Genomic DNA, 25,902 nt, shown 5'->3' on the forward strand with positions numbered 1-25,902 from the left:
TGTTTTCTCTGTTTTCAAAATTCTGGGCACTGTATTCTATTTCCTCAGATGGGTTATTAGCAGTAGATAGTAATGCAGGTACACAAAACATACTCCTTTCCAAGTGCATTTGTGAATCATGAGGTCACAATTGATGACAACTTAATACATGAATGACAGCAGATACTAGTCTTAATTATACACTAAGAATTAACATCCGTAGAAGAGAAACTTCTATAGCTGAGGAAAAAAATACGTTCTTCAAATTAGAAATAACTTTTAATTAAATACAAACCGATGAACATCTTATGAACCTCTGTGTGAATTAAAATGAAAGCAGGGAAAGATGGATAAATCAGTTCAATTTGAATCATATGACTTATTATGAAAAAGAAGGAGCTCGTGCAACCTTAAATTATATATGCAAATCAGCAGCATCAAATGGATTTATCATTTTCTGTTACATTTTAGAAGATATTTGGAAAATTCTCTCTACAGATGAAAGCAACATACCAGTTAAAACTAAAGCCTCTCAATATACACAATCTATTCAGCCAAGTCTCAGTTTGCATCTTAGACCCAAAACTGGGAGGTGAGATGTCTTACTGGTTTCACATTGCATTATGTATGTGATGTCTACAATGTGATTCACATGTGCATTCTCCATATGGAGAAACAGTGTATCTATTTCTATTTAATTGTAACCATGGGAAGATTTGTCTTTGCATTTCTATCTCATAAAATTGCTTTTTTTTAATCAAAGAAATTGAAATGAAAATACACCTATTTAGCTCTTAGAGAAAACATACTGGTCTGCATTTTACCTTATTATTAGTAGTAGTATTAGTATTAGTATTAAATAAATGACTTTCCCAGTCTGAAGTGTAGTTCAGTGCAAAATCACTTCACTCTATTTATACTAAAGCATATTTTTCTTCTTTCAGGAATTACAAGCATTTTTTGGGATAAGACCACAAAGAGACTCAAACATGAGCCCTTGACTGAGATTCAAGTTTCTAGCAAAAAATTGCACTGGCTTCTCAATACTACTGTTCTTCTCCAAATGGGAGGATAATTTGCTGGACTGAAGCCAATTCTGAGATTACAACTGCCATGTTAATGGTGATTTCCCCCCTTATTCTATCATATTAAATCCAAATATTCTATCCGGCCATTTTTTACGTGAAATATTAGAGTGGATAACCAGAGAACTTCATGGCATGGATTGAATACACTACTCTTAAGCCAGAAGTGTAGAGTAACTTTCATCAAACACCCCATCTCATTAATTTCTGATATATTTCTCAGGAATATATCATATTACCTACCCAATGGACTAGAGCAGGATTCTACCTTCTCTAGTCAGTAGAGTGGATGATGTCGGTTGTCTGGTGTGCATCTATTTCCTCCTTTCTTTATTTATAAAATAACCCCCATTTCTCACTGAATATCCTCTCTTCCATTGCCTCACACTGTCCATAAAATTCAGGAATATCTGACCATATTCCCTGTTCCAAACAGAGGCCCTTAAGTTGTTTTAAGCCGATTCTCCTTGCTAAGGATTGGTTGAGGAATGAACTTTCGGGCAATGAGATTTGAAACCAGATTTGCACAATGTTCTGGAGACAGCAAGGATGAACAAGACTGATCCTGTGGTTACTGCGGGCAGACATTGTGTGACTATACTGGAGAGCAACATGCAGAGAAAGGGAAAAGACAGATAAGAGCAGAAACAAATCATAGAGAAACTGAGCAAGGGCCTGATTATATGGTACATGAACACTAGCTTAGCTTTGGATTTCTTGCCCCATGAGGCATATAATTGTTTATTTAGGTAGGGCTGCTGTTCCAGATAGCTCAAACATTGCTGCTGAAACATTACGACAGTTGGAATATTCGAGTTTTCTTTTTTTTTAATGTTTACTTATTTATTGTGTGTGTGTGTGTGTGTGTGTGTGAGAGAGAGAGAGAGAGAGGAAGGGCAGAGAGAGAGAGAGGGAGAGAGTGAATCCCAAGCAGGTTCCCTGCTGTCAGCACAGAGCCCCTTGTGGGACTCAAACTCATGAACCAGGAGATCACGACCTAAGCTGAAACCAAGAGTCAGATGCTCAACTGACTGAGCCATGCAGGTGTTCTGATTTTGTGTTTTCTTGTAATGGTCACCTCTTACCCTGGGTCAGGTAATGGTTTCTCAGAAAGGAGTAAGTAAGCTTCTCCTTTGAAGCTTTCTTCTATGAGAAAAAAGGACTTGCTGTGAGTGATCTGTACAGCCCCATGGCTTAAGTGTTCATCAACCCACCTTTACATCATCCCACCAGCATGTAGACCTTGACACCTGGGTAACATTAACTTGGTCCTGCGTATTCTAATCTAATCACATAACAAGAGTTACAACACAGAATGACTCCGAATATTAAACCAGGCCTCCATGTTGTTTCTGACAGATCCCAAAATGTTAAAATAGTTGAACAGGTGTCAGTCTACTCAGAGATAATGCAAATTTTTCTGAGGGAGGTCAGAAAAAGCCCTCTAATTTTAATATTTGTCTTTGCAAACATTTTCCTCCCTGAAACATTTATGTGTATAGCCTGTTTCCATTGCCACTTTCTAAGATAAAAAGAATACAATGCAATTTGCCTTTCACACAAGTGGTCAATTCCCACTAGTTCTACCATGTTTCTGATGATTAAATTCAAGTATATATTCATTGAGCATACATCTTTACATAAACTACATAAACTACAGGCCATTTTATAAAATCATATATTTATACTTTCTAAATCATGCTTTCATCAAAAAAACCTAATGTATTTTGTAATAAAAAAGATTTGAAAACAAATTTTGGAAAAAAAAAAGATAATTTAATTTTCCTACCAACAGAGTCTAAATTAAGGTAATGCTATAATCCTTTCCTTACCCCAACCAAACAGTATATCAAATAAATGTCATTATGAATTAAAGGCAGCAAACAGCACAGTTACATTATTGGAAGGGATAGGAAAACACTGAAGAACTCAAGAGTCTGAGTTCATGTGGTTTGTCAAATGCAGTAATTGCAAGTTTTCACCATCAACAGTTTCTTTCTCCTTAGTGAAGATCAGAAAGAATGATACAAAATCACATTTTCTAGGGGAGAGGACAGATACAGAGGAGATCGCTCCTTGATATGATTCAATGCATAAAACATTACTCATAGAAAAAAAGGATAATATTTCACTACTGTAGGAATCATTTTAAAATGCAAAAAGAAGACATCACGCTTCTGACTTCACGGCAAAATGTTACTGTTTTTAATTCCTCCTATGACAAATATTTATCGCCATTTAACAAAATGCAGGACTGAACAAGTGGACATTGGGATTCTGCCATAATTTCCCACCGCCCAACAACATTTGATAGAACAAAAGCTAAAAATCCAATTAGCCCAAAGTAGAAGCTCACCATAGTAAGTGAGACGCCCTCTGGCGACATTTCTTCCTCGTGAATTCTCAGCAACGCATTCATAGGAACCGGTATCTTCCTGTTGGAAGTTGGGGATTTCAAGCACACCATTGAATTTCCTCAGTTTAATTTTACTGGAAAAGGGCAGTCCATCACTTCTCCTCCAATTAATCTGAGGTACAGGACTAAGAAGAAAATTGTCAAGTTATTTGCTATTTTATTCTTATTTTAAAAAAAAATTTTAACGTTTGTTATTGAGAGACAGAGAGAGAGAGAGCATGAGCAGGGGAGGGGCAGAGAGAGGAGGAGACACAGAATCCCAAGGAGGCTCCAGGCTCTGAGCTGTCAGCACAGAGCCCGAGGCAGGGCTCCAACTCACAAACCGTGAGATCATGACCTGAGCGGAAGTCGGACGCTTAACCGACTGAGCCACCCAGGTGCCCCATTATTTGCTACTTTAAACAGATGTCTGGATGCATGTTAGGCTTGACAAAATAAAGCTTTTGTTAGGATGGAGCAAAAAGGCACCCGTTTTCAAATGCAGAACATCTCCAATTGTTAATCACATATACCTGATACAAGGCTTAACCTCCGTTGCTATTTTAATAAAATAAATTCTGCATTTTCTTGAGTTAAATCATGATTTAGAGAAAAAGCTGAACACATATCCACTGTATTAAAATACAACAAATGAACAAGCAAAAGAAAAATAACACCAATCTAGTTCATGAAATTAGGCAGGCATAGTCATTGTCTGTAAATTGCCTTTATGGTTTCAGCCTAAATTATATATGTGCATTCTCCTTATATTTTATTTTTCCTTTGCTTCTAAATGAAAGAAAGTTTTAGAAAATAAATAAGGAAAAGAAGAGTCTGTCAAAAACTATCTTGATCTCTTTCAGAAAACTAATACTTCAGCACCCTGTAGTAAATGTTATAAAACTTACTTTCCAAGAGCAAAACATTCCAATTTCACAGTTGCACCTTTAGCCACTGGAAGAGTTTCTGGAAACTGCACTTCTATTTTTGGTTCGTATTCACCCATCACACCTGTAAATCCACCATATAAAGTTAATAGTTTCAATGTTTCCTGTGGAACTGTCCCATTTTTCTTAAATAAAACTTTCTTTTTATCCATTTTGAACCAGTTTCTCTAATGATTTAAATTACTCACTAGCCATTCATTAGGAACTTTTAAAAGCAGAGCAAAGTGGGCCAAACACACAACATTATTAAACATCAGGGACCTTGGATTCCATGATTCATAAATTACCGTTTACAGAGTGGTTCCGAGAAAGCCATTATGCTTTTTACCTTGTATAAAATGGGAGGCTTTTTTATTCTGTATTTAATCTGGACATTTCTGGTCAAGCTGAAATATACAATGTATTATGACTTCTTGAAATATCCTAAGGAGCAAAAATTATGGGAGGGAATTTACTTAATGGTACCCTGGTAGCAAAGAAACCAATCTTAAACTTCTTAAATGGCACCCTGGAGACAAGAAACAGTAACTTCATAAATGAGAAAGGTCAAATTCAATTATAACTGACTGGAAAGAAATGTTTAGGTAATATGTGGTCATGACATTGTGCTGTATCAGATATGGTTTTGTGTAAGTGGGGTAGTTACACAGGGTTACAAATCTGATTCCTCTAAAGCTCATGTGCTCCCTTGAAACAGCCATGAAGGGGTAGAGAAAACACATTTATTTTCTTTTCAGCTTTACTAAGGTATGATTAGCAAACAGAGATTATATATATTTAGGCTGCATGTACAACCTGATATTTTTTACTATGTACAATGTGATGATTTAATATACATATACATTGTTAAATGATTATCTCAAATCAAGTTAACACATCTAGCACCTCACACAGATACCATTTTTAATTTCTTAATATTCTGTGGTGACAACACCTCAGGTCTACTCTTGTAGCAGATTTCAAGAATACAATACAGTATTATTAACTATCATCACTATGCTGCTGGTGGCAGGGAAACGGGGAGAGTTTCATCAAAGAGAATGGACTTTTAGTTACAAAATGAGTATGTTTTGGGAATCTAGTGCATATTTTTTTTAAAAATTAAGAGATGCTTTATATACTATAAAAATACATCCAGAGCTTAAAGAAGCTCACGGTGGCCAAAATCAGGACAGGTGACTTCATGACAATGTAACCTGAACCTAGGCTGAGAAAAACCTCAAGCTTAGTTGAATGCTCTCCCGTCACCATCTTGAAATTCCTAATAATTTCTGAACACTGGGTCCATCATATTTATTTTGCACTGGTCCTCGAAAACAATAAAGCTGGTCCTGGGTAAGGATTAGGTACAGGGACCTATGGTCAATGAAATGATCTTTCTTCATCACTGTACTCATATTTTTTGTTCAGCACAAAGTGAAATAATTCTTCATGGTATACTTTTCACTTTTTCCCATTTTTTTTTTTTGCTTCAAAATATTTACATTTAGAACTGCACCTTGAAATATTTCCTACCGTCAGAACGTAGCACCAAAGGAGTTGGGGAGCCCAGCACTCTGGTGTTCGTCACCGTACTGGTCACCACACACGTGTAATTACCCACATCCGATGGTTCGACCTTGGCAATATACAGGTGGCCTGTTTCTTGAGAGACAAATCTCCGACTATCTTCTTCAACAAATGATGGATATTCATTGAAGATCCAAGCATATGATAGTTCTTATAAAATTTTTGGAGAAAAGAAATCCCATCATTAAGGCAAGTTTTCCACAGTATACTAAAAATACGTACACAAAACCACATCTATGACAAAGTAATGGTGAGTGGTTCTATCGCAGGTCATGAAGAGAGACATATCTGTGAACTGATTCTGCAGTCAGTCTGCATTACAGTGGAGGACAGTGCTGATTAGCATTCTTGCAGGAGCAATATTACTACCATCATCATTATCGCTACTCCAGACACCTCCTGACAAGTTTCTCTGGTTTCAGTCCTTCTCCTTTTTAATTTGTATCTCCACACCACATATTCTATGATCTTTCAAATTTACCAACCTCATCATGTCAGTTCGTGATATAACACTTACCTGCAATTCCCTGGAGCTCCTGGGAACAATGCCACATTTCTTAACCTGAATAAGAGACTCCGCATGGTTAAGCCCCTGCTTCAAGTCTGAGCCCTGGGTCTTGGCACCTGCTGTTCTGAGAGCCTGCAGTATCCTTGTTCTCTGTCCACTCCTTTGCCTCCTCCCCCCTTTTAACACTAAACCCCATTCTCCCACAACAACTTCCACATGGTTTTCAAAAGTTGGTGCCAAACATAAGGAACCACCTCTACAGAGAAGCCTTCCTTCATCCTTGTCTCGTGGTAGGTTCTCCTTGATAGAGCAACGCTAAGTTTCTATCAGTTAAAACACTTACTGCTGTATATGTAATGGTCTATTTACATAACCACCCTCCCACCACTGGGTAAACACTGATGTCAACTCTTATCCTGACTGCCCTCCCCCGCCCAATTACCAAAATGAAACATCCAGAGACACTTAATAGTCCTCAATAAACATTTATTGAGTTAATTAAGGATACAATTATGCTCCTATCTCCTCTGTAAAGTCTAATATGAGAGTTTTCTTGACTTTTAGGGTCAAGGTAAACCAACTTTCTCCCAAGAAACTAATGTTTTTTACTCTGTGATAATGAGGGTAAATAATATGATGCTGCATTGTTCTAGATGCCCATATTTTTCACAGGCAAGTTGTTACTTAAGCAGTTACGGCAGTTGACTTCTTTGATTCCTTCTTTCCATGGTCCTATAATTTTTTATGATTTTATCAACATTATTGCAGTGGTTCATTATTGTAATGTTTTTTCAAAAGAATTTTCTGAAAACATGTAATCAAAATCAATTTAGTGAATAACAATTTCAAAATACATTCAAGGCATAATTCCGGGATGAAGGATCTTTGCATTTTGTAGAAAGGGACACTAAGTCCGTTTACAAATAACAATGAGATAATGTAAAAGGGCTGGGTGAGAGTTACTCTGGGTTTCAGAGGAAGAAGAGGTGACAGTCTCTCACGACTGAAGAAGAGGTCTTCAAGGACACAACGATATTCTGACAGCAGGGATAAAAGCACTCCAAATGAAGTGAGGAGCATGTGAAAAGCAAGTCGGGGAGAGATCATGGAAAATACCTGGTGGAAATGAGACACAAGTGACTCTCTTCTGCCTTCAATGGAAATGCAAATATTTCATGATTCCAAAGGTTAGCAAGTCAATGGCTTATCATGCACATGTTAAGAAACACTGATTTTTAACCTTGAATCGATCTTCACATCATGCTATATCATTTCAGTAGAGTGTTTCATAAAATTCCAATCAGTCATGTGATAGGTTGTGAACCTTAGGTTGTTTGTCAGACTTTGAAAAAAAAAATGGGTCTCAAACAACCACTCCACAGTTGGCCTCATGCCTACATCGATAGTGCTTTTTCTCTTACAATAGTACTAAATAGGGGCGCCGGGTGGCTCAGTCTGTTGAGCTTCCGGCTTGGGCTCAGGTCATGATCTCACGGTTCATGAGATCGAGCCCCACATGGGGCTCTGTGCTGACAGCTCAGAGCCTGGAGCCTGCTTCGGATTCTGTGTCCCCCTCTCTCTCTGCCCCACCCCTGCTTGTGCTCTGTGTCTGTCTTTCAAAAATGAATAAACATAAAAAAATTAAAAAACAACAACAATAGTACTAAATAAACCATAGAGCTGGAGAATGCTGGTCAGGTTGGCTGAATCAGTTCTGCAATTGCTGAAATTGACTGCTGTGGAAGCCTTACTTCTTTAGGCTCTTCCTACTACTCTAAGCATCTACCACCCCATAATCCTTTAACCCGTGTAACATCACCTCATTTAAAGAAGACAAAGCCATCTCCTCTGCTTTTCAAAGTGTTCTACTCATGAAATTCATAGAATTGTCCCTCTGCCTTTTATTTCTTATTTACATATGTCCCTTGTATCCAGGGAGTTCGAAACTTCCACCGCTCCCCAACATAATAGACTTCAGCTTGGTATTAAGGACAAGAAGTCAACCTTGTTAAACCAGTTTCTACTAAAGTAAGAATGGTTGGTGGAAAAACTCAGATTTAGAGTTGGAAAACCGAAAATCATGTAAACTCATATAAGAAATATTATGTAGCAAGGAGAATATATGATCAGTAACCAGATGCAAAATTTGGAACAACTCTAACATATGTAATTTTGACTGAAATGTTACAAGGCTACACTTGTATTATTTCTTTTAATCCCAAATCAATATCATTGACTTCAATATTGTACTATTAATATACTGTATACAGATATTGTGGTGTGATCTAGCAACAAATGACAGAAGAGAAGAAAGTCAAAATCAAAATCATTTGAAGGCCGTTCCCAAAATGAGCAAGGAGACTTGAGGGGTGGATTGTGGTGAACATGGAGGTGTCCCACTTAGGTCTCACCTCAGGAGAACTTACTGCAGGAAACACAATTAACTGGTGGTAACCACCCACCGGCACAAGAGTGCGGGGGCTACTTCCAACTAACTGATGAACTCCACTGTGCTGATGCTTGCCCATTCTGCCCCCACCCCCCCCACTCCCCGCCCTGGTACCAAATGTCCCCAAAGGCAACTCTGGTTGGAGATGCCCCATCAGATAATGGCCACACTGTTCTCAGAGCTGTGAGGCAGTCTGGCTTTCTTCCTATGTGACTTGTCTTTTCCTCTCTTTGCTCACAGATATTGGACTTGACTCTCCCTTCCACCAATTTCTGCTCCCTCCCTGTTTATCCTCCACAGGCATTTCCTCCAGATTTTTTTTTAATAACAAGTTTGATCCTCTAATCCCACCTTGGGGTTTGCTTCTCAGAAGACTTGAATGTACATGGTGTTGCCGAAACGGAGTAACAGACTCTCCTCTGTATTACCAATTGCCCCTTCCCTTAGACCTGAAGGAAATAGCCTCTTTAACTGACTTTCCTTTTCAATAACTGTCTAAGACCTTCAGGCTCTTCAAATTTACAAACTGACCTAACTGATTCTTAGTAACTACCCTCCAGACAAGCCCAGATAAATCAGCATCCCAGAGGAGAACACTGTAAGCCCATCCTGAGACCTCACCAAATAGAGAAGAAACTGTAGAACCTTCATCTCCTGAGCAGAAATCTTAAACTATCATTCTTAATTTGAGAATCCCATGGAGAAAAGCTGCTGTTTTGTAGAAATAAGTACTCCTATATTCTCCTTTGAGAATTTGTATCATCAGGCAAATGTGAGGGTCTATCTTCGACTGGCATACTAGTAGCTCTTGAGCTACAAATGCTTTATATTTGTAAACCATCACCAAACGGACATCATGTATGTGATCTTCACATGGTCACATGGACAATATGCGCTCTGTATATTATACACTATAGAAAAATATTTTAATTTAATTTTATTGTTGAATTTTTTTGTGTTTATTCATTTTTGAGAGAGAGGGGACAGGGGCAGGGAGAGAGGGAGACACGGAAACCTAAGCAGGCTCCATGCTCTGAGCTGTCAGCAGAGAACTCGATGTGGGGGCTCAAACCCACAAACCATGAGCTCATGACCTGGGCCGAAGTTGGACACAACCAACTGAGCCATCCAGTGGCCCCTAGAAAGCCATTTTAAATACTTGTCAACAATATTTCCTCCTTCTTCACATTCTAAAGTCACAGTACGTATACTTTTCAATTAAAAGTGCAATAATATAGCCTACATATTGGAATACAAGGTAACCAGAATAAATTAATGGTCTTCCTCCACTATTTCTCCCAGATACACACTCAGAAAATCAAGAATAAAAACGATCTTTGGTGAACAGCACACAAATCTAACTGTAAGGTTGTGAGCTGGGATAAACAGGAGAAACGGGAAAGTGGGAAGAAGAGCCACTCAAGGTATGGAAGAGGCTGTACTGGAAATCACTTGTGAGACTCAGGCAGGTAACCTAGAAGTGAACGGCCAAAGGGTGGATGAGACCTTTAAAGATATGCTTACCAGAGGGTTTGGGACTAACAATGGCAAGATGGGCAGAATAATGCCGCCCAGAATATGTTAACACCCGAATCCCTGAAATCTTGAACATGTTACTTGACATGGTTAGAGGAACAGTGCAGGTGTGACTAAATTAAGGACACTGAGATGAGAATGTTATCTTGGATCATCAGGGGTGGGGAGAATGTAATCACTAGAGTCCTTGTAAGAGGGAGGGAGCAGGGTCAGAGAAGAGAAACTATGACCTCAGAAGCAGGGGTCTTACCCAGAGAGAGCTATTTGAGGATGCTGCTATGCTCTTGATCTGAAGATGGAAGAAGTAGCCACGAGCCAAGGAAAACAGGTGGCTTCCAGAAGCTGGAAAAGGCAAGGCAATGGATTCTCCCCCCGGAACCTTCAGAGCCTTCAGCAGCCCTGTCGACATCTGGCACCTGATTGTAGCTCAGTGACACCTGTATTGGACTTGTGACTTACAGAACTGTAAGACAGTAAATCTGTGGTGTTTTAAGTCACTGCATTTGTGGTAATTCGTCACACAAGCAACAGGAAACTAACAGAAATAACGATCATAGCTAACAAAGAGGTGTTTATTAAGTCCAGGTGCAGTGCTATGTGATAGACACAAAACTTCCAAAGAAAAACAAATGATCAGAGACAAAAAAGTGGAGAAATCCTGGCCTGAGAAGGCCTAAGGAAGAATCGTATGTTATACAAAATGATTGTAAGACCAATACAATGGCAGGGGTGGGGTGTTCCAAAAGAGACAGCAAACCACAACCACCCCAAAACAAATGAATTCGTGTTCGGTTGTTTTATATAAAGATTCAGACCCTTAACAACTCATGGAAAGAAATAAAATCTGGGCTTAATATGGAATACAGTGTCATGACAGGCAGAGCAGAACTTTGGAGGACCTACCCACCTTTCTTTATAAACTTACTTATTGAGATGGAATGATACATAACTTTTATCTCCTAGCGAGAAGATCTGCACAATTTCATTTATTGCCTGCATAACTGTGTTAAAATATATGGCATCACTCTGATTGAAAACATTAGAGAATTATGTGATTTACTGCATTCTGAATAAAGTAAAAAAAAATACCTGCTGTACTACTATGAGAGTTTACTTATCATAAAAATCTGCATTTGCAATAAAGATTAATTGTACACTGCAAAGTAAAATATATATCAAATCAGCATTCTTCGGGGATTTTTCAACATCATTTTATGTATGATGATAAATACAAAGCTACACTAAAAATGATAATTTTATATACTCAAATGAACTAGACTTTACAAAACCTTTCACAACCTGTGGTATAAATCACAAACACATTATGCCCAAACTACTTGGCCTCTGGGCTTCCTATTAACAACTCTACGTTAATATTAGGTATGTGAACTATTTTTTAGAAGAGAGAAAAGAGATTTTGCCAATCAGAGCCATAAATTAAGATAATGAAGTCCTGAAACTGCTTTCTAAAAAAGTAGTATGTGATGAATGACATCACTCCTCCAGCCATATTCTTTCCCAGGTCACTTAAGTGTAAGGCCAGTCAATTTAGCAGGAAATATGTCACTCTAGTGTTTACCTGGAGATACATTAATACACATACTACTGACATTTAAGGGTTTATTTCTAGTTCCATTATGAAATTCTATTATGAGGGAGATTTAATCCTTTGTATGGGGATTTTCAAGAAGAAGTTGTCAAACAAAATTGCAGTCGAACAAAATTGTAAAAGTAACTTTGGCTATTTTCTCTGGTGCCAACCGGGAAGTTTGACCTACTTAAAATAAGGCATATTAAAAAAAAGGTTGTGGGAACTTGATGGCTGTTAGTCAAGATTTTTATCACTGATTCATACAACTGGGAAGGAAATTTTGCTATGGAGCTTAGAGATATCACCCACTGATGGAGGGTCTGAGAGAGTACATATTCAAAGATCTAAAGCCATGTAGAAAAATGAAGATAATATAAGGTTCAAAGAAGAAAACGTCAATAGTAAGGACTGAAAAAAATCTGTACCCTTAAAGCAGAAGGTATCTATGGACATTTCCAACATTTCAGTGTGTTGTCTTTCAAAAGCTGTTTTGTAAGTTGTTGTTTGAGGGTATACTTCCTTGCTTAGCCGGTAAATGTCTGCCTCATCCATTCTGATTTAAAGTACTAATAAATGTGACTTGTGAGGGTCCTCAGATAAAGAGAACAATGATCAGGGAAGAAAACAAAAAACTAAAAATGACATTCCTTTATCCTTTCATACTTCTGGGCTGAATCTCGGCCAGGAGTCAGCAAAGTATAGCTAGGGGGTCAAATCTAACCTGCTGCCTGCTTTGTAAACTAAATATTTTGGAACAGACTTGCACCCATCCAATTCTTATCATCTGTGGCTGCTTTTATGCTTACAGAAGCAAAGCTGAGTAGCTGCAACAGAGACTATACAGCTCATAAAGACTAAAATACTTAGCTGACTCAACTGTTAAGAAAAAGTTTGCTGACCTGTTCTAGGTCAGTGTTAGCCTGAGACCAAGTTATGAGTTTGGTGATCTTTACCTGACTTACTTTACTTTTACTCCTCTTTTCCTTATGAGGCTGTCATATGTCCTAAGTACACGAAGCTTCACAAAGCGTAGTCTAGTCTCCTAAATCTTCTATGCCTGTCTCTCTTGCTTTAGCCTGCTGCTTTTTGGGAGCACACATGAGTCATTTCCATTGCAGAAATGGAAATAATGCAGTTTCCTGATGTGCTCTGTGACCACCATTTTGTGGACCACCATTTTCCTTAAGAAAAAGAAATATTTTCAGCAGGCACTTGCATCTTCCATCATATCGAGACTCCACAAGGCTCTCTCTTCATTTTTCAAAGGTGTTCATTTATTTTCAGAGAGAGAAAGAGAGTGTGAGAGGGGGAGAAGCAGAGGGAGGGAGACAGAGGACTTGAAGCGGGCTCTGTGCTGACAGCAGAGAGCTCAGTGCAGGGCTCGAACTCACAAACAGTGAGATCATGACCTGAGCGGAAGTCAGATACTTAACCGACTGTGCCACCCAGGTGCGCTTCTGTCTTCATTTTTAATGCTTCCACCAGGGTAGCTCTTCTAACACGTGCCTCCGTCTCTTTCCGGTACTATGGTTGCTAAAGCTGATGTGGTGTTTAAGTGAAGTTCTTTCCTCCATATCTGTTGATGCAGAAATGGAGAGAGCCCTCGAGAGGCCATTCCTTATTTTTGCTTGGATGCATACATTCTTCCTTTTTCTCATGAAGAACTTTTTAAATTTTCCCCAAAGAACCAACACTCTCCCAACCTTAATTCAAGTTGTTTCAGTGGACTGACCCTACCCTTGTCTCCTTGTTCCAAGGATATCTCAGGATGAGGATGTGCAAGGTGGGGGCCAAATTTAGTGACACTCAAACTCTAATGTCCAGCAATGATTTAGGGGAACCAAGGAGCGAAAACACTGGCAAGACATTTACTGACCTTCTTCCTTTGGCCAAGGTGCTAAGGAAGCATGGCATTGTTAAAGAAAGGACTTTAAATTTTCCTAAGAAAATTTCCTGACCTAATCAGGATGGGTCAGTTACAGTAATGTTTCATGACGACAGGACAATCCTCTCATGTCACAGACACATCTACAGTCACTGCAACCCCTTGGTTGTATGTGGACTTTCTGCTAGAGTGATGGACCTTGAGTAGAAACCCCCCAAATGACAGAGTCAGATCCTAAGATGAGAGACTTTGGGAATATAATGCATTTCTTTTCTGATACCTTGTTCCTATTATAAAAAAATATGCTTTTCAAAGGAGTTCAAGACTCAGAAAATGTTAGAAAGCAAAATTAAGATTAGCTCAAAACTCAAATGCTGCGGATGACTACAAGTTTCATCGCCAAGACCTGCCTGTGCAGCTAAAAAGAAAATGCTTTGTAATTGCACATTTTGCACAATGCCACGCTTGATGCAATGTGTATGCATTAAATATATGCCAAGTTCCTCTCGCCAGGTTTGTACCTTCCTCATCACTTACACTGAATAATGGACAATTTTTATGACTTCAGTGACAGTAAATAACATTTTCCTTTTAAGTGCAGTCCAGGAGATGCTAAAGAATCCTATAGCTCATGGGAGTGCTAATTGGAGCCAATTATAATTTGATTGACCTGCCTTGCTATTAAAATGATATGCAAAATTTACACTGCCCTTGCAAAATGGTAATTTCCTAGTACAAGCTAACTACAGGAAGCCCACCCTTTAACGAATCCAAAGGTGGTGCTTTTGGGTTACAATTCCCACATCAACTCTCAGAAGCTAATTCCAGAGAGGGGCCTCACTGGGTTGCAAATGATACAAAAGAACTCTATGGATGAGGAAAAGGTGCAATAAAAATAACTGAAATAATTAAGGACTAGTGAATAAAGTAGCAGCATCACAGTAACTGTCCATTCCTCATTAGGTCTCATTTTCTTTTATTCTTTCTTTAAGGAATGTCATGGGGACTTGATATTTCTCTTCTTGCCATGCTGGTGATTTTTTTTTTATAGCAGAATAAAATGTCCACTTTCACTAGTAAATAGAATGTGGTTATTAGTGGAAGATGAAGTCATCCTGCCAAACCACAGGGGGCTTCTTACCGGGGACAATAAATGAGTCCTTGGGAAGCTGGAGAAATTAATCTCTCTCTCTCTCTCTCTCTGTCTCTCTCTCTCTCTCTCACACACACACACACACACGCACACACACACACAGAGTACCACTACTTGCCATTAGTAGCACATCGAACTGCTCATCCAAATAGTTTAATACTATTAAAAAAACTTGTCTTAAAACGGATCTTTACTCTCTCTGATTTGTAACGTTTCAGAATAATAGATTTTAAATAGCAGTAGCTTTGTTATAAACTTCTGAAATAGTACAAAGTCACATGATTTTTAAAAATGACTACTTAAATGTTTATGCCAGGATATGTGATTATGCCTGGATATCCAAAATAAACTTGACAACAAAAAACAATGCCCCCCTCCCCCCACCATCAATGATCAAAAGTAATTCCCAGCCTTCACATCTGTAGGGCTCTATAAATGCCAATTCCTTTGGGCTCTAAAGGATGTGCTCAGATTTCAGCATCAGGTTCAAGTCAAATATAAATAACAGTTTGCAGGCTTTGAAAAAAATAATAGGAGTTTGGAAAGTAGCATTTGTACTACCTTATGTTCCCTCACTTGTTACACTAACTTATAAACACACATTTACACATGCATTTCTTCTCTGCCTCCATAGTGTTTCTAGTCCTTGCCTTCGTGGCTATGCACATATATCCAGGGAAAAATCTATCACGTTATCAACTCTGTAAGAATGTCTTTCAGGGGCGCCTGGGTGGCTCAGTCGGTTAAGCGTCTGACCTCGGCTCAGGTCACGATCTCACCGTCCGTGAGTTCGAGCCCCGCGTCCGGCTCTGGGCTGATGGCTCGGAGCCTGGAGCCTGCTTCCGATTCTGTGTCTCCCTCTCTCTCTGCCCCTCCCCCGTTCATGCTCTGTCTCTCTCTGTCTCAAAAATAAATAAACGTTAAAAAAATTAAAAAAAAAAAAAAAGAATGTCTTTCAAAGCCTGAAAAAAATTGTTACAGCTTTCGCTATGATTTAATAATTTACTGATGTTAGAAGGAAATAAACATAAAGAAATAAAAGGTTATTGCTCAAATGCTTTAGTTAAAATTCTCATTTGTGTATTAATGTTTGACTTTTTTAGAAATCACCTCTCTGATCTTTCTCTGTAAACATTTACTATGTTGACCAATTGGCTTATTTATCAAATCCTGAATATCATTATCTTATACTCGATCCCTTTTTATTAACTGTTTTCTCTTTACAGTAAACCTAAGTCAGTGCAAAGAATAATTTCTGGTCAATGAAAGATCAATACTTAAAGAAGTATATGAATGTCCCTAATTTAGGGACTCTTTCACAACTTACACTATCCAGCTACAGGGAACAGTAAGGGGTAAAAGTTAGAAAGAAAATAATATATTGCTCTCATTCTACCCATACTCTATCATTATGAGCTCCTCAAAATGATGGCTGTTTAATATGTGAGACTGTCTATATTAGATAAAGAACTTTTGACTGAATATTAATTTCTAGTAGTAGATTTACCCTTGCTACTTCAGTACGTTTTCCTTATCCCCATTTTATTTTTCAACTTCCCAGCTACCTGTTTACAAATGTCACATTTAACTAATAGATGTGAATTGTATTGGTCAATGAATACAGAGATGTAAGAATAAATGAATAGCAAACTGATGTAGAGTATGTCAAAGGCAGCATTTCTAATATACTATATTCCAGGGCTATGCAGCTCTTACATTTCTGTATCTATGGCTAACGGATTAATGACCTTTCTTATTTTTTTAATGTTTATTTCATTTTGAGAGAGAGAGCACAAGCTGGGGAGGTGCACAGAGAGATGGGGACAGAGGATCTGAGGCAGGTTCTGTGCTGACAGCAGAGAGTCTGATATGGGGCTTGAACTCAGGAACTGTGAGATCATGACCTGAGTTGAAGTCGTATGCTCAACTGACTGAGCCACCCAGGTGCACCAATTAATGATCCTTCTATTCACTCTTAAGAGGACCACTAGGATTCTAATCAGGATCTTGTTCTAATATAAAGATATTGAATGAATATTGGCTTCATTGTGATACTTCACAACTGTAGAATAGGAACCCACTGAGGCAAATCGTTTTAAAAATGCATCCTAATTACACTTAAAATTAGTAACTGAGCTCATTTGTACCTCATGCGTAAGGTTACAAAGCTCATGCCATAAACCTCAGTTGGTAAAACCAACCACCTCAAATATTTAATATAATCTAAGTATATGGTTCTATTGACAGTTGTTCCTAAAATGCAGTCAAGTTTATGAAGTTTACTACTTCATCTCTTTCTTTTTACATTTTTCAAATAAGAAACAAATTATAATAGAGGTTGTAAGAGCACTGGCTCTTCCATTATTTTTCTTTCTTTCCTTCTTTTGCTTTTCGATTTTCTTTCCTTCCTTCCTTCCTTCCTTCCTTCCTTCCTTCCTTCCTTCCTTCCTCTCTTTCTTTCTTTCCTTCTTTTGCTTTTCAGTTTTCCTTCCTTCCTTCCTTCCTTCCTTCCTTCCTTCCTTCCTTCCTTCTTCCTTCCTTCCTTCCTTCCTTCCTTCCTTCCTTCCTTCCTTCCTTCCTTCCTTCCTTTTTTTTCCAAATATATTTAAATAAAACAATACAAAGAAATCCAAAGCAACCACCTGCTCCCTCTTTCTGACATTTTTGTACAAAGCACTTCTGGTAAAGGAGACAGGTTTCCTGGTGAAGAAAAACCAGCAATCATGTAAGTGCTCTTCAGCCAACATAATGAGAAACTTTTCTTTCCAAGAAGTAAATATGCACAGCTACAGTATAAGAATATTAGACTCTGTCTTGGTCACAGTCAAAGATAACTTATACAGGAATGTTAAAATGTGTGACAGAAATGTTCACTGATCCTCTTTACACTGAAGGTATACTGAACTTTATTCCTTCTTCTCTAATTCAATATTGTATCTTCTTTTTTAATTTATTTTTAACTCTTTTATTTAAAAAAAATGTAATGTTTATTTATTTTTGGGAGAGAGAACATGAGCAGGGGAGGGGCAGAGAGAGAGGGAGACACAGAATCTAAAGCAGGAGCAGGCTCCGAGGTGTCAGCACAGAGCCTCACATGGGGTTTGAACTCAGGAGACTAGAGATCATGACCTGAGCCAAAGTCGGACACTTAACCGACTGAGCCAACCAGGTGCCCCTATATCTTCTATTTACTCTCCCTAAAAATACTGTGATTTTACTTTCTAAAAAAATTCATGTTGAACAAGTTGTCGCGCTGATTTACCCCTGCTTATTTTGATTCTTTTCCCTTACGATTACCTGAGGTGATATAAATATCTCTTTGCCAGTTGTGTTTCAGCAGTCAATAGTCTGAGTGAAAGCAATTCATTTATTTTAGTTACCCTGTGGAACTCTAGTTCTGTGCTTCTAGACACTTTTTCTGTCTTTGTTTGAGACCGTATGTTGTTAAGGCTCTGGGAATTACTGAAATTGCTCATATTTATTTTATACCATATTTAAAATTTTTTTTAATTAAAAAAAATTAAAAAAAAATTTTTTTTTTCAACGTTTATTTATTTTTGGGACAGAGAGAGACAGAGCATGAACGGGCGAGGGGCAGAGAGAGAGGGAGACACAGAATCGGAAACAGGCTCCAGGCTCTGAGCCATCAGCCCAGAGCCTGACGCGGGGCTCGAACTCACGGAACGCGAGATCGTGACCTGGCTGAAGTCGGACGCTTAACCGACTGCGCCACCCAGGCGCCCCGAATTTAAAGTATTTTAATGTTTATTTATTTTTGAGAGAGAGAGACAGAGACGGAGCATGAGCAGGGGAGGGGGAGAGGGGAGGGAGACAGGATCCAAAGCAGGCTCCAGGCTCTGAGCTGTCAGCACAGAGCACATGGCGGGGCTCGAACCCACAGACCACAAGATCATGACCCAAGCGAAACTCTGAGCTAAATTCAGACGCTTAAATGACTGAGCCACGCAGTTGCTCCGAGAATTTCAAGTATTTTAAACATGACTGAAAAACTCAGGGCAAGAAAAATTAGAGCATACGCCTACTTGGTGTTCGTAACTTTAGAAAAAGAAAAGAAATGAAGATATGTAGAAAAGAGATTTTAGAATCTGGTAATATATTTATTTTTAATAAAAACTTTCCTACCAAAAAAGCTATAAAATAAATGCTAATATTTATATTTATTTTGACAAATATTTCCCGATAAGTTACATTTTAAGGGGCAGCTAGAAGTCTTTAGATACACAATATATTCTAACCATTTGTCTTCACAGGATATCTCACAAAATTGCCTAGAGACACAGAGGCAAGAGAAAATCAACTAGCCTTTACAACCTCAACAAAGAAAGCACTCTTGTAGTCCTGCCACACGCAGTCCCAGGTAAAATCAGGAAAATAAGATTCTGAAAGTATTCCGCCTTGCACATACATATTTAGAGGACAAACTATCCCGCCAGACTTTCTTATCAAAAATCTCTTATGTTAGTTACCAAGTTTTCATGTGACTACTGAAGCTAATTCCCACTATTTTCCATATTAGAAATCAATGTATACTATGTTGACATTTGTCCCAAACACGGATTAAATGTTCGGTTTGTATTCACACCGTCAGCATGCAGCTCCAACTGATATCATATCCAAGTTACTGACAGAGGAAATGAAAGTATAAAAAATATAATTTTAATTATTAAAATTGTTAACCTTTATCTCTCAAATATTATATGCTAGATATTTATAGGCAAACTTTCTGGAATTGCATTGGCTTTTATATTCGTAGAAAGGCTAACTCACCCTGACAGTGTCACTGATTTAAGTCTGGACTACTTTTGGAAATTATTTTAACACACTGCTCAGGAAGGCCTAGGTTTCTAGTTACACGAGAAAACGTGGAATGAGAAGAATATGTCTGTCTCACAAAATCTACTTCAAAAAACATTTTATGTAAACAAACATGATAAATAAAATGACTCACAAAAGGGTCATGGCCAATGTTCTGTGCCTTATGCTAAGCTCTGAAAAGTCTGACACGTACTGAGTATTTTATAATAATAATAACAGCAGAAATAGTCACAGTAGTGGTGACAGTAGCTATTACTTAACGAGAAATGACTGTGTGCCACGTATTCTGTCATACTGATCTCTTCTTTAATGTTCATACCACTCCATGAGGTGGGAGTCATTATTCCCATTTTACAGATGAGAATATTGAGGCCCGTCAAGGTTAAAGAAGATCTCACAAATAGTAAGTCAGGCCAGGAAGGTTGGAACTCAGCTGACTGCTAAGCCCCAGCTCTGAGTAGTGAGTAGTTGTGCACTCACTAACTCACACTTCCATCAATCTTCCCTCTCTCTTTAAGCCCTATTCCATACACCCAGATAAAAGAGAAAAATTGAAGGCCTAAACTTCAGATCACAAGCCTAACGACTTGGAAGAGAGCCGTATTATTCTCTGTGCACTAAATAATGAGTTTCTGAAAGATGTAATTAAGATTCTCAGGAACAAGCATGATAATAACTTGTAGGAGTCAACACTACACCTTTGCCTTTTTTCAGCTCTTTTTTCTCAAACTCATCCCCTGCTCACAGATTAACCTCACCTCTCGCTGCAGCGAAATGGTACAGGGAACTGTAGGCAATGGTCTTCAAAAAGTACTCTGCGAACTATTAAGAACAAAAGTGTCATTTGTTAGTCAAGTGATCTCATTAAGGGGCATTACTCTAACCGTTGACTCAGAGCTCTAATAGAGCTGGATTCCAAATCCTGCAGAATTTGACCTGGGTGGGACCAAGGCCCAGAATGCTGGCTTTTGTTAAAGGGTATGACTAAATAGAAAGGAAATGTGAAACAGCCCTAACAGTGTGCCGTTTTATACTTTATCTTGCTGCTGAGAGCCTGTTCTTCTGAAGAAAAGGCTATTTCGTGACAGAATAATTGGTTCTGATTCCACAGCTCTCTATGTCAATGTGCTTCCTTCCATGAGGCCCTAGAAAGCTTTGAGTTGCATGGGAAATAGAAGAAAATCAAATGGACTCAACCCATTTGGAAGCTCCACAGCACAGTCCCAAAACAAAGTTAGGCACAGTAAACAAAGCAAAAGTCACAAAAGGAAAGGTGTGCTTGGCGGGGGGCACTGCTCATGATTAATATTAAGAGCAAACCAGCCACAGCCTGCCACGCAAACCCGGTCAGCGCAGTGTCTTTCCCAGTCAGCAGTATCCACCCACCTACATGTTCTACATACATAGCACTGGGCCCAGCGCAAATCACGCCATCATAAAGGGAGTAATGGAATAACAATAAAAGTCAGATTTAGCAGTGTTCAGACAAATGGGTAAATGTAACTGAGCAATCAAAACTATAATGCAAAGGTTAATTTAGGCAAAAAGGTAGAATTATAAAGGCACTATGCACTCGGAAAGTATTTCCCGTTACATTTATTAGCTTCTCCACTAGTACTCTATTTATTGAAGTCTAATAAGAACCCATTCCTGGTCATGAATTACCGGAGATATGTCTTACTAGAGGAATTAAACACGTAACAGCCTCTAGTATGAATGAAGGTGTTTTAATAACTTGGAGTTTGGCAGCCCGATAAAACATTATGATCATCTTGAGATTTACACTAAAGTTAGCAGCCCTGCTTAATGGGAACAGGCTCCACGTGAATCATCTGTGCTTTCCCTAACCACATGCTTCCTCCTTGGGACAATACTGTTTCAGATTACAGAAGATAGGAAGTACTCTCCTATCATAAAGACATAAAACTGCCAAGACTGTGAACACTCTATAAATAGTAAATATGTGTTTCCTGGGTTTAGAGACCACGAACTGATCTGAATCTACTGCCCATCAGCTATTCTCATCTGCTAAATGGAGACAGTAACATCTCTGACTTTTACGGAGTTGTTTTGAATAGCTAAATAATCTCAGTGGCATATACTGAATGCTCAATAAACATTAGCTATTGTTATATTTATTATTATTAATTTGCACTCTCATACTTATCTTAAATAACACACTGCCTTTTAATTTCTGTGAGCACTGTTATGTAACTTTCCTCATGTAAGAAGTAGAGATAGGCCCTGGAATTACAAAGGAGGTATGAGAAGGAATGGAAGAAGAGAGGAAGAGGGAATAAGAGGGAGGAGGGAAAGAAGGACAGAGAATCCAAACCAGGGTCTGGAAATGTTGAGTATTTAACTGAGGCAGGAGAATAAAGGGCATTACTCCAACAGAAAGGGATCATGCTTAGGTAAATGAAGGTTACTGATGGAGTAAATTGGAGGCAACAAGGTAAGGGAAGAGTGCCCAGGGTTCTCCTATCTCTAACTCACACTTCCTCCCTCCCTCCTCTCCCTGTTTTCTTCCTTTTCCTTCTTCCCTCCCTTCCTCCCTCCATACCTCCTTCCTTCCTTCCCTCTTTTCCTTCTTCCTTCCTTCCTTCTTTCCTCAGTAATCACTAAATCCTCCGAATATAACAAAAGTACATTCTACAAAAACTCAATATCAAAAAGCCAAAAGATCAGATATTAGGTACAGAGGAAACTACATAACTGAACAAGACAAGTTATGTAGGACAAGTGAGTTATGTAGGAACAAACAAGTTAGAGGAATTCTCTGTTCTCAGGGAGCTTGTATTTTACTAGTGAGATGGAGGGCTTTAAGGAACAAATACATAAATACATATCAGAAAGTATCAAATGATGATAGTGGCTATGAAAAGAATGTTAGGAGGTTGATGCCATAGAAATGAACTCAAGAGAACTGCTTTGGGCAGGGTAGACAAGAATAGGGTTCATTTAACTCTGAGTTGAGGTTAACATTCATATGTAGAGTGTTCCATTTTAAGTATACAGCTTGGTGAGTATATAAGTATGTATCTGTGCAAATAGCACTCAGATCAAAGTCCAGAACATTCTCAGAAATTTGGTTTATTTTTTTCATAAGTGATATTGTGTTATATATTTAATTCTGTCAGTTAAAAAAATATTTTAATGCTTATTTTTGAAAGAAAGAGAGAGAGAGAGAGAGAGAGAGTGAAAGTGGGGGAGGTGCAGAGAGAGAGGGAGACAGAATCTGAAGCAGATTCCAGGCCTCGAGCTGTCAGCACAGATCCCGATGCAGGGTCTGAACTCATGAACTGCAAGATCATGACATGAGCTGGAGATGGACGCTTAACCAACTGATCCACCCAGGTGCCCCTAATTCTCTTAATTTTTCAGGCACTGTTTTAAGGTCTCTCCATATTATGCCTTTTACTTGTGGCTTGTAATTTCTGTTCATACCTCCCGATGGGTATTCACCACATTTTTACTGTATTTACTAACCTTCTAATCCAGTTGTGGACCCCAAGGTGGCTTCCAACATTCCAACAGGAATGAACATCCTCAGACATGAACCCTTACTGAGCGATGTGGGAATTTTTTTAAATACACGATGAGAGGAGAAAGTCAGTGTCTGGGTCTATGAGAACAGTAATCTCACTGACCAATGACAGACTGCTTTCCAGAACATACACCATGCTGTACTCCCACGAGCAGTGTGTCTTTGATTGCTGTTGTTTAGATTTGCATGCTCTGATGTCTCATAATTTTGAAAATCTTTTCGCACAATACTAAAACTTTTGATTTTCCTTCTCTTAAATCTGCTGCTCCTTCCCTTGGCACATTTCTCAAAGGGCGTGGCCATCCCTTTCTGGACAATTTGCAAGGGGTGTGTTATTAAGGAGGTAACACTTCAGCTGAGGTGTGATTAACAGGGAGGAGCAGACCTTGAAAAGATCGGCAAGTTCTAGGCAGAAGGAACATGGAGAACAATGGCTTAAGGCAGGACTGAGATGGCCACATAGAGGGAACAAGCAAGAGCACCTGGCATGGGTGGAACACAGTGGGAGAGGGGGGAAAAGGGTACAGATGAGGTCAGACAGTGAGGAAGGGCCACAAACAGTCCTGTGATTGAAAATCTGCCAGACAGTGCTGAGGTTTTCTGTTCCATTTGCAGAATTTTTAATGTTGAACCTGACCTTTTACCAGCCATCAATGAATGGAGAATGACAAGCACAATTGTAGCTGATATACCTCTGAGAGTTTAATAGTAATAAAAGTAGATCAACAATTGCGATTCAAAGCACTCAGAACATCATAAAAGTACATTCTATAAAAATCTCAATAACAAAGAGCTAAAAGATTACATATTAGGTAGAGGGGATATTGTGTAGCAGAATAAGACACATCACTGAGAGAACCCAGAAAATTGCTTTTTCCTCATGGGAAAAGCCAAAAAGAATAATAATAATACACTTATTTCATTAGGCTAGTCTGTGGAGATGTTCATCTCAAATTAATATAGAAATAGGTCTACAAGGTAAGGGATTTTGAGCTTTAAATTTAAGGACAAACTGTTTTTCTCATTTATTAAGTCAAAAACTCAAAGGGAAGTTAATAGCTATAACATGGGGGAAAAAAGCCTCCATCTGATTAGGGCAAACATTATTGAGTCTCAATAAAACATATACACTTTCCAGATGTTAATTAAGCATCTAGCATTTAGAAAATACTGTGCTTTTGGGGTACCTGGGTGGCTTAGTTGGTTATGCGTCCGACTTCCACTCAGGTCATGACCTCGTGGTCCGTGAGTTCAAGCCCCACGGTGGGTTCTGTGCCGAGAGCTCAGAGCCTGGAGCCTGCTTCAGATTCTGGGTCTCCCTCTCTCTTTGCTCCTCCCCCGCCCGTGCTCTGTTTCTCTCTCTCAAAAATAATAAATAAACATTAAAAAAACTAAAAAAAAAAGAAAATAGTGTGTTTTGGAAGCAATGTGTTACAAAGCCCTTAGAGAACAGAGACAGAAGACTTATTTTTATGTTCATCTGGTATACAGCAAAATAGCAAAGGACCTATCATATGAGTGACATCAAGAGTGTACATTTTATCGAGACACAAGATGCCCAATCTCAATTCGTCTGTCTGCCTAACAGTAGAGTCATGATGTTCATCATCGTCTAAACTTTCCATGGTATGAAAGGAAGCAAGGAAAGCAAACACTGAAGAAAGTATTATTTTATCTACAAACACATGAAAATTGTCAAATGTTAAAAGGAAAGTTAATCTCTCTTTTTAGTCATTTGACTTGAAAAGATGGTGAGGAGCCAGCAAAGCTAGACTGAAGCAAGTTTTCAGGCATCTGCAATAAATGTTAAAATAACCGTCACCAACAAGAAAACCTCCGCTTTCCTTCTATTCCTCATTGGTGGCTTCTGATTTCCAATAAAGATATGATTGTAATCATTCCTTGTTACTCTGCTGTGATGAGTAATTTGATGTGCATGAAAGTGCTCTGTACTCACAGAAAAGTCTGCAAATGCAGGGCTCTTATTATTTCAAATAAATAAATACATGAAAAAATGTTTAATGTGCAATGAAAATGAAATATGTTAATAGAGCAATATGATAAAATGTAAATAATATAAATTGATACAATGATCGAAAATAGAATTAACGGAGTAGCCTGAAAAGTCTGCTTACATACTTGCTTGCACACATTTATAGGTTTCATTCTGTTTCCCCGCAAAGTGTTCATGTCCTTTTCTGTTTCTCCTACTAGTGCCTAAGCATCTTGGGGCCAGAACATCACCCTTATCTCTATGGCCCCGGAGTGTGGGAGGGTTAAGAAATGTGAGAATTCATGCAACTATACCCAATCATCAGCTGAGTGCAACACATAGGCTTTGGAGAACAAAAGCAAGATTTGTCTGATTCAACGAATCTATAATCCGTGTGCTAAAAGCCTTCATCATTGCCTGCCATATGTT

General features: G+C 38.6%; 1 protein-coding gene across 2 annotated transcripts in view; it reads right to left on the minus strand.

The window, feature by feature from the left end:
- The window catches only part of CNTN3 (contactin 3), a 258,886-nt gene that overhangs the window by 99,457 nt on the left and 133,527 nt on the right, over nt 1-25,902 (minus strand). For both annotated transcript variants that reach the window (XM_032592339.1, XM_032592338.1), the window contains exons 5-7: nt 5,922-6,125; nt 4,368-4,470; nt 3,421-3,605 (exon numbers count right to left, since the gene is read on the minus strand). In XM_032592339.1, the coding sequence (XP_032448230.1) occupies nt 3,421-3,605; nt 4,368-4,470; nt 5,922-6,125 (492 nt within the window). The remainder of the gene's footprint in view (nt 1-3,420; nt 3,606-4,367; nt 4,471-5,921; nt 6,126-25,902) is intronic.

This window comes from Lynx canadensis, chromosome A2 (assembly GCF_007474595.2).
Source record: "Lynx canadensis isolate LIC74 chromosome A2, mLynCan4.pri.v2, whole genome shotgun sequence".
Classification (NCBI taxonomy): domain Eukaryota; kingdom Metazoa; phylum Chordata; class Mammalia; order Carnivora; family Felidae; genus Lynx; species Lynx canadensis.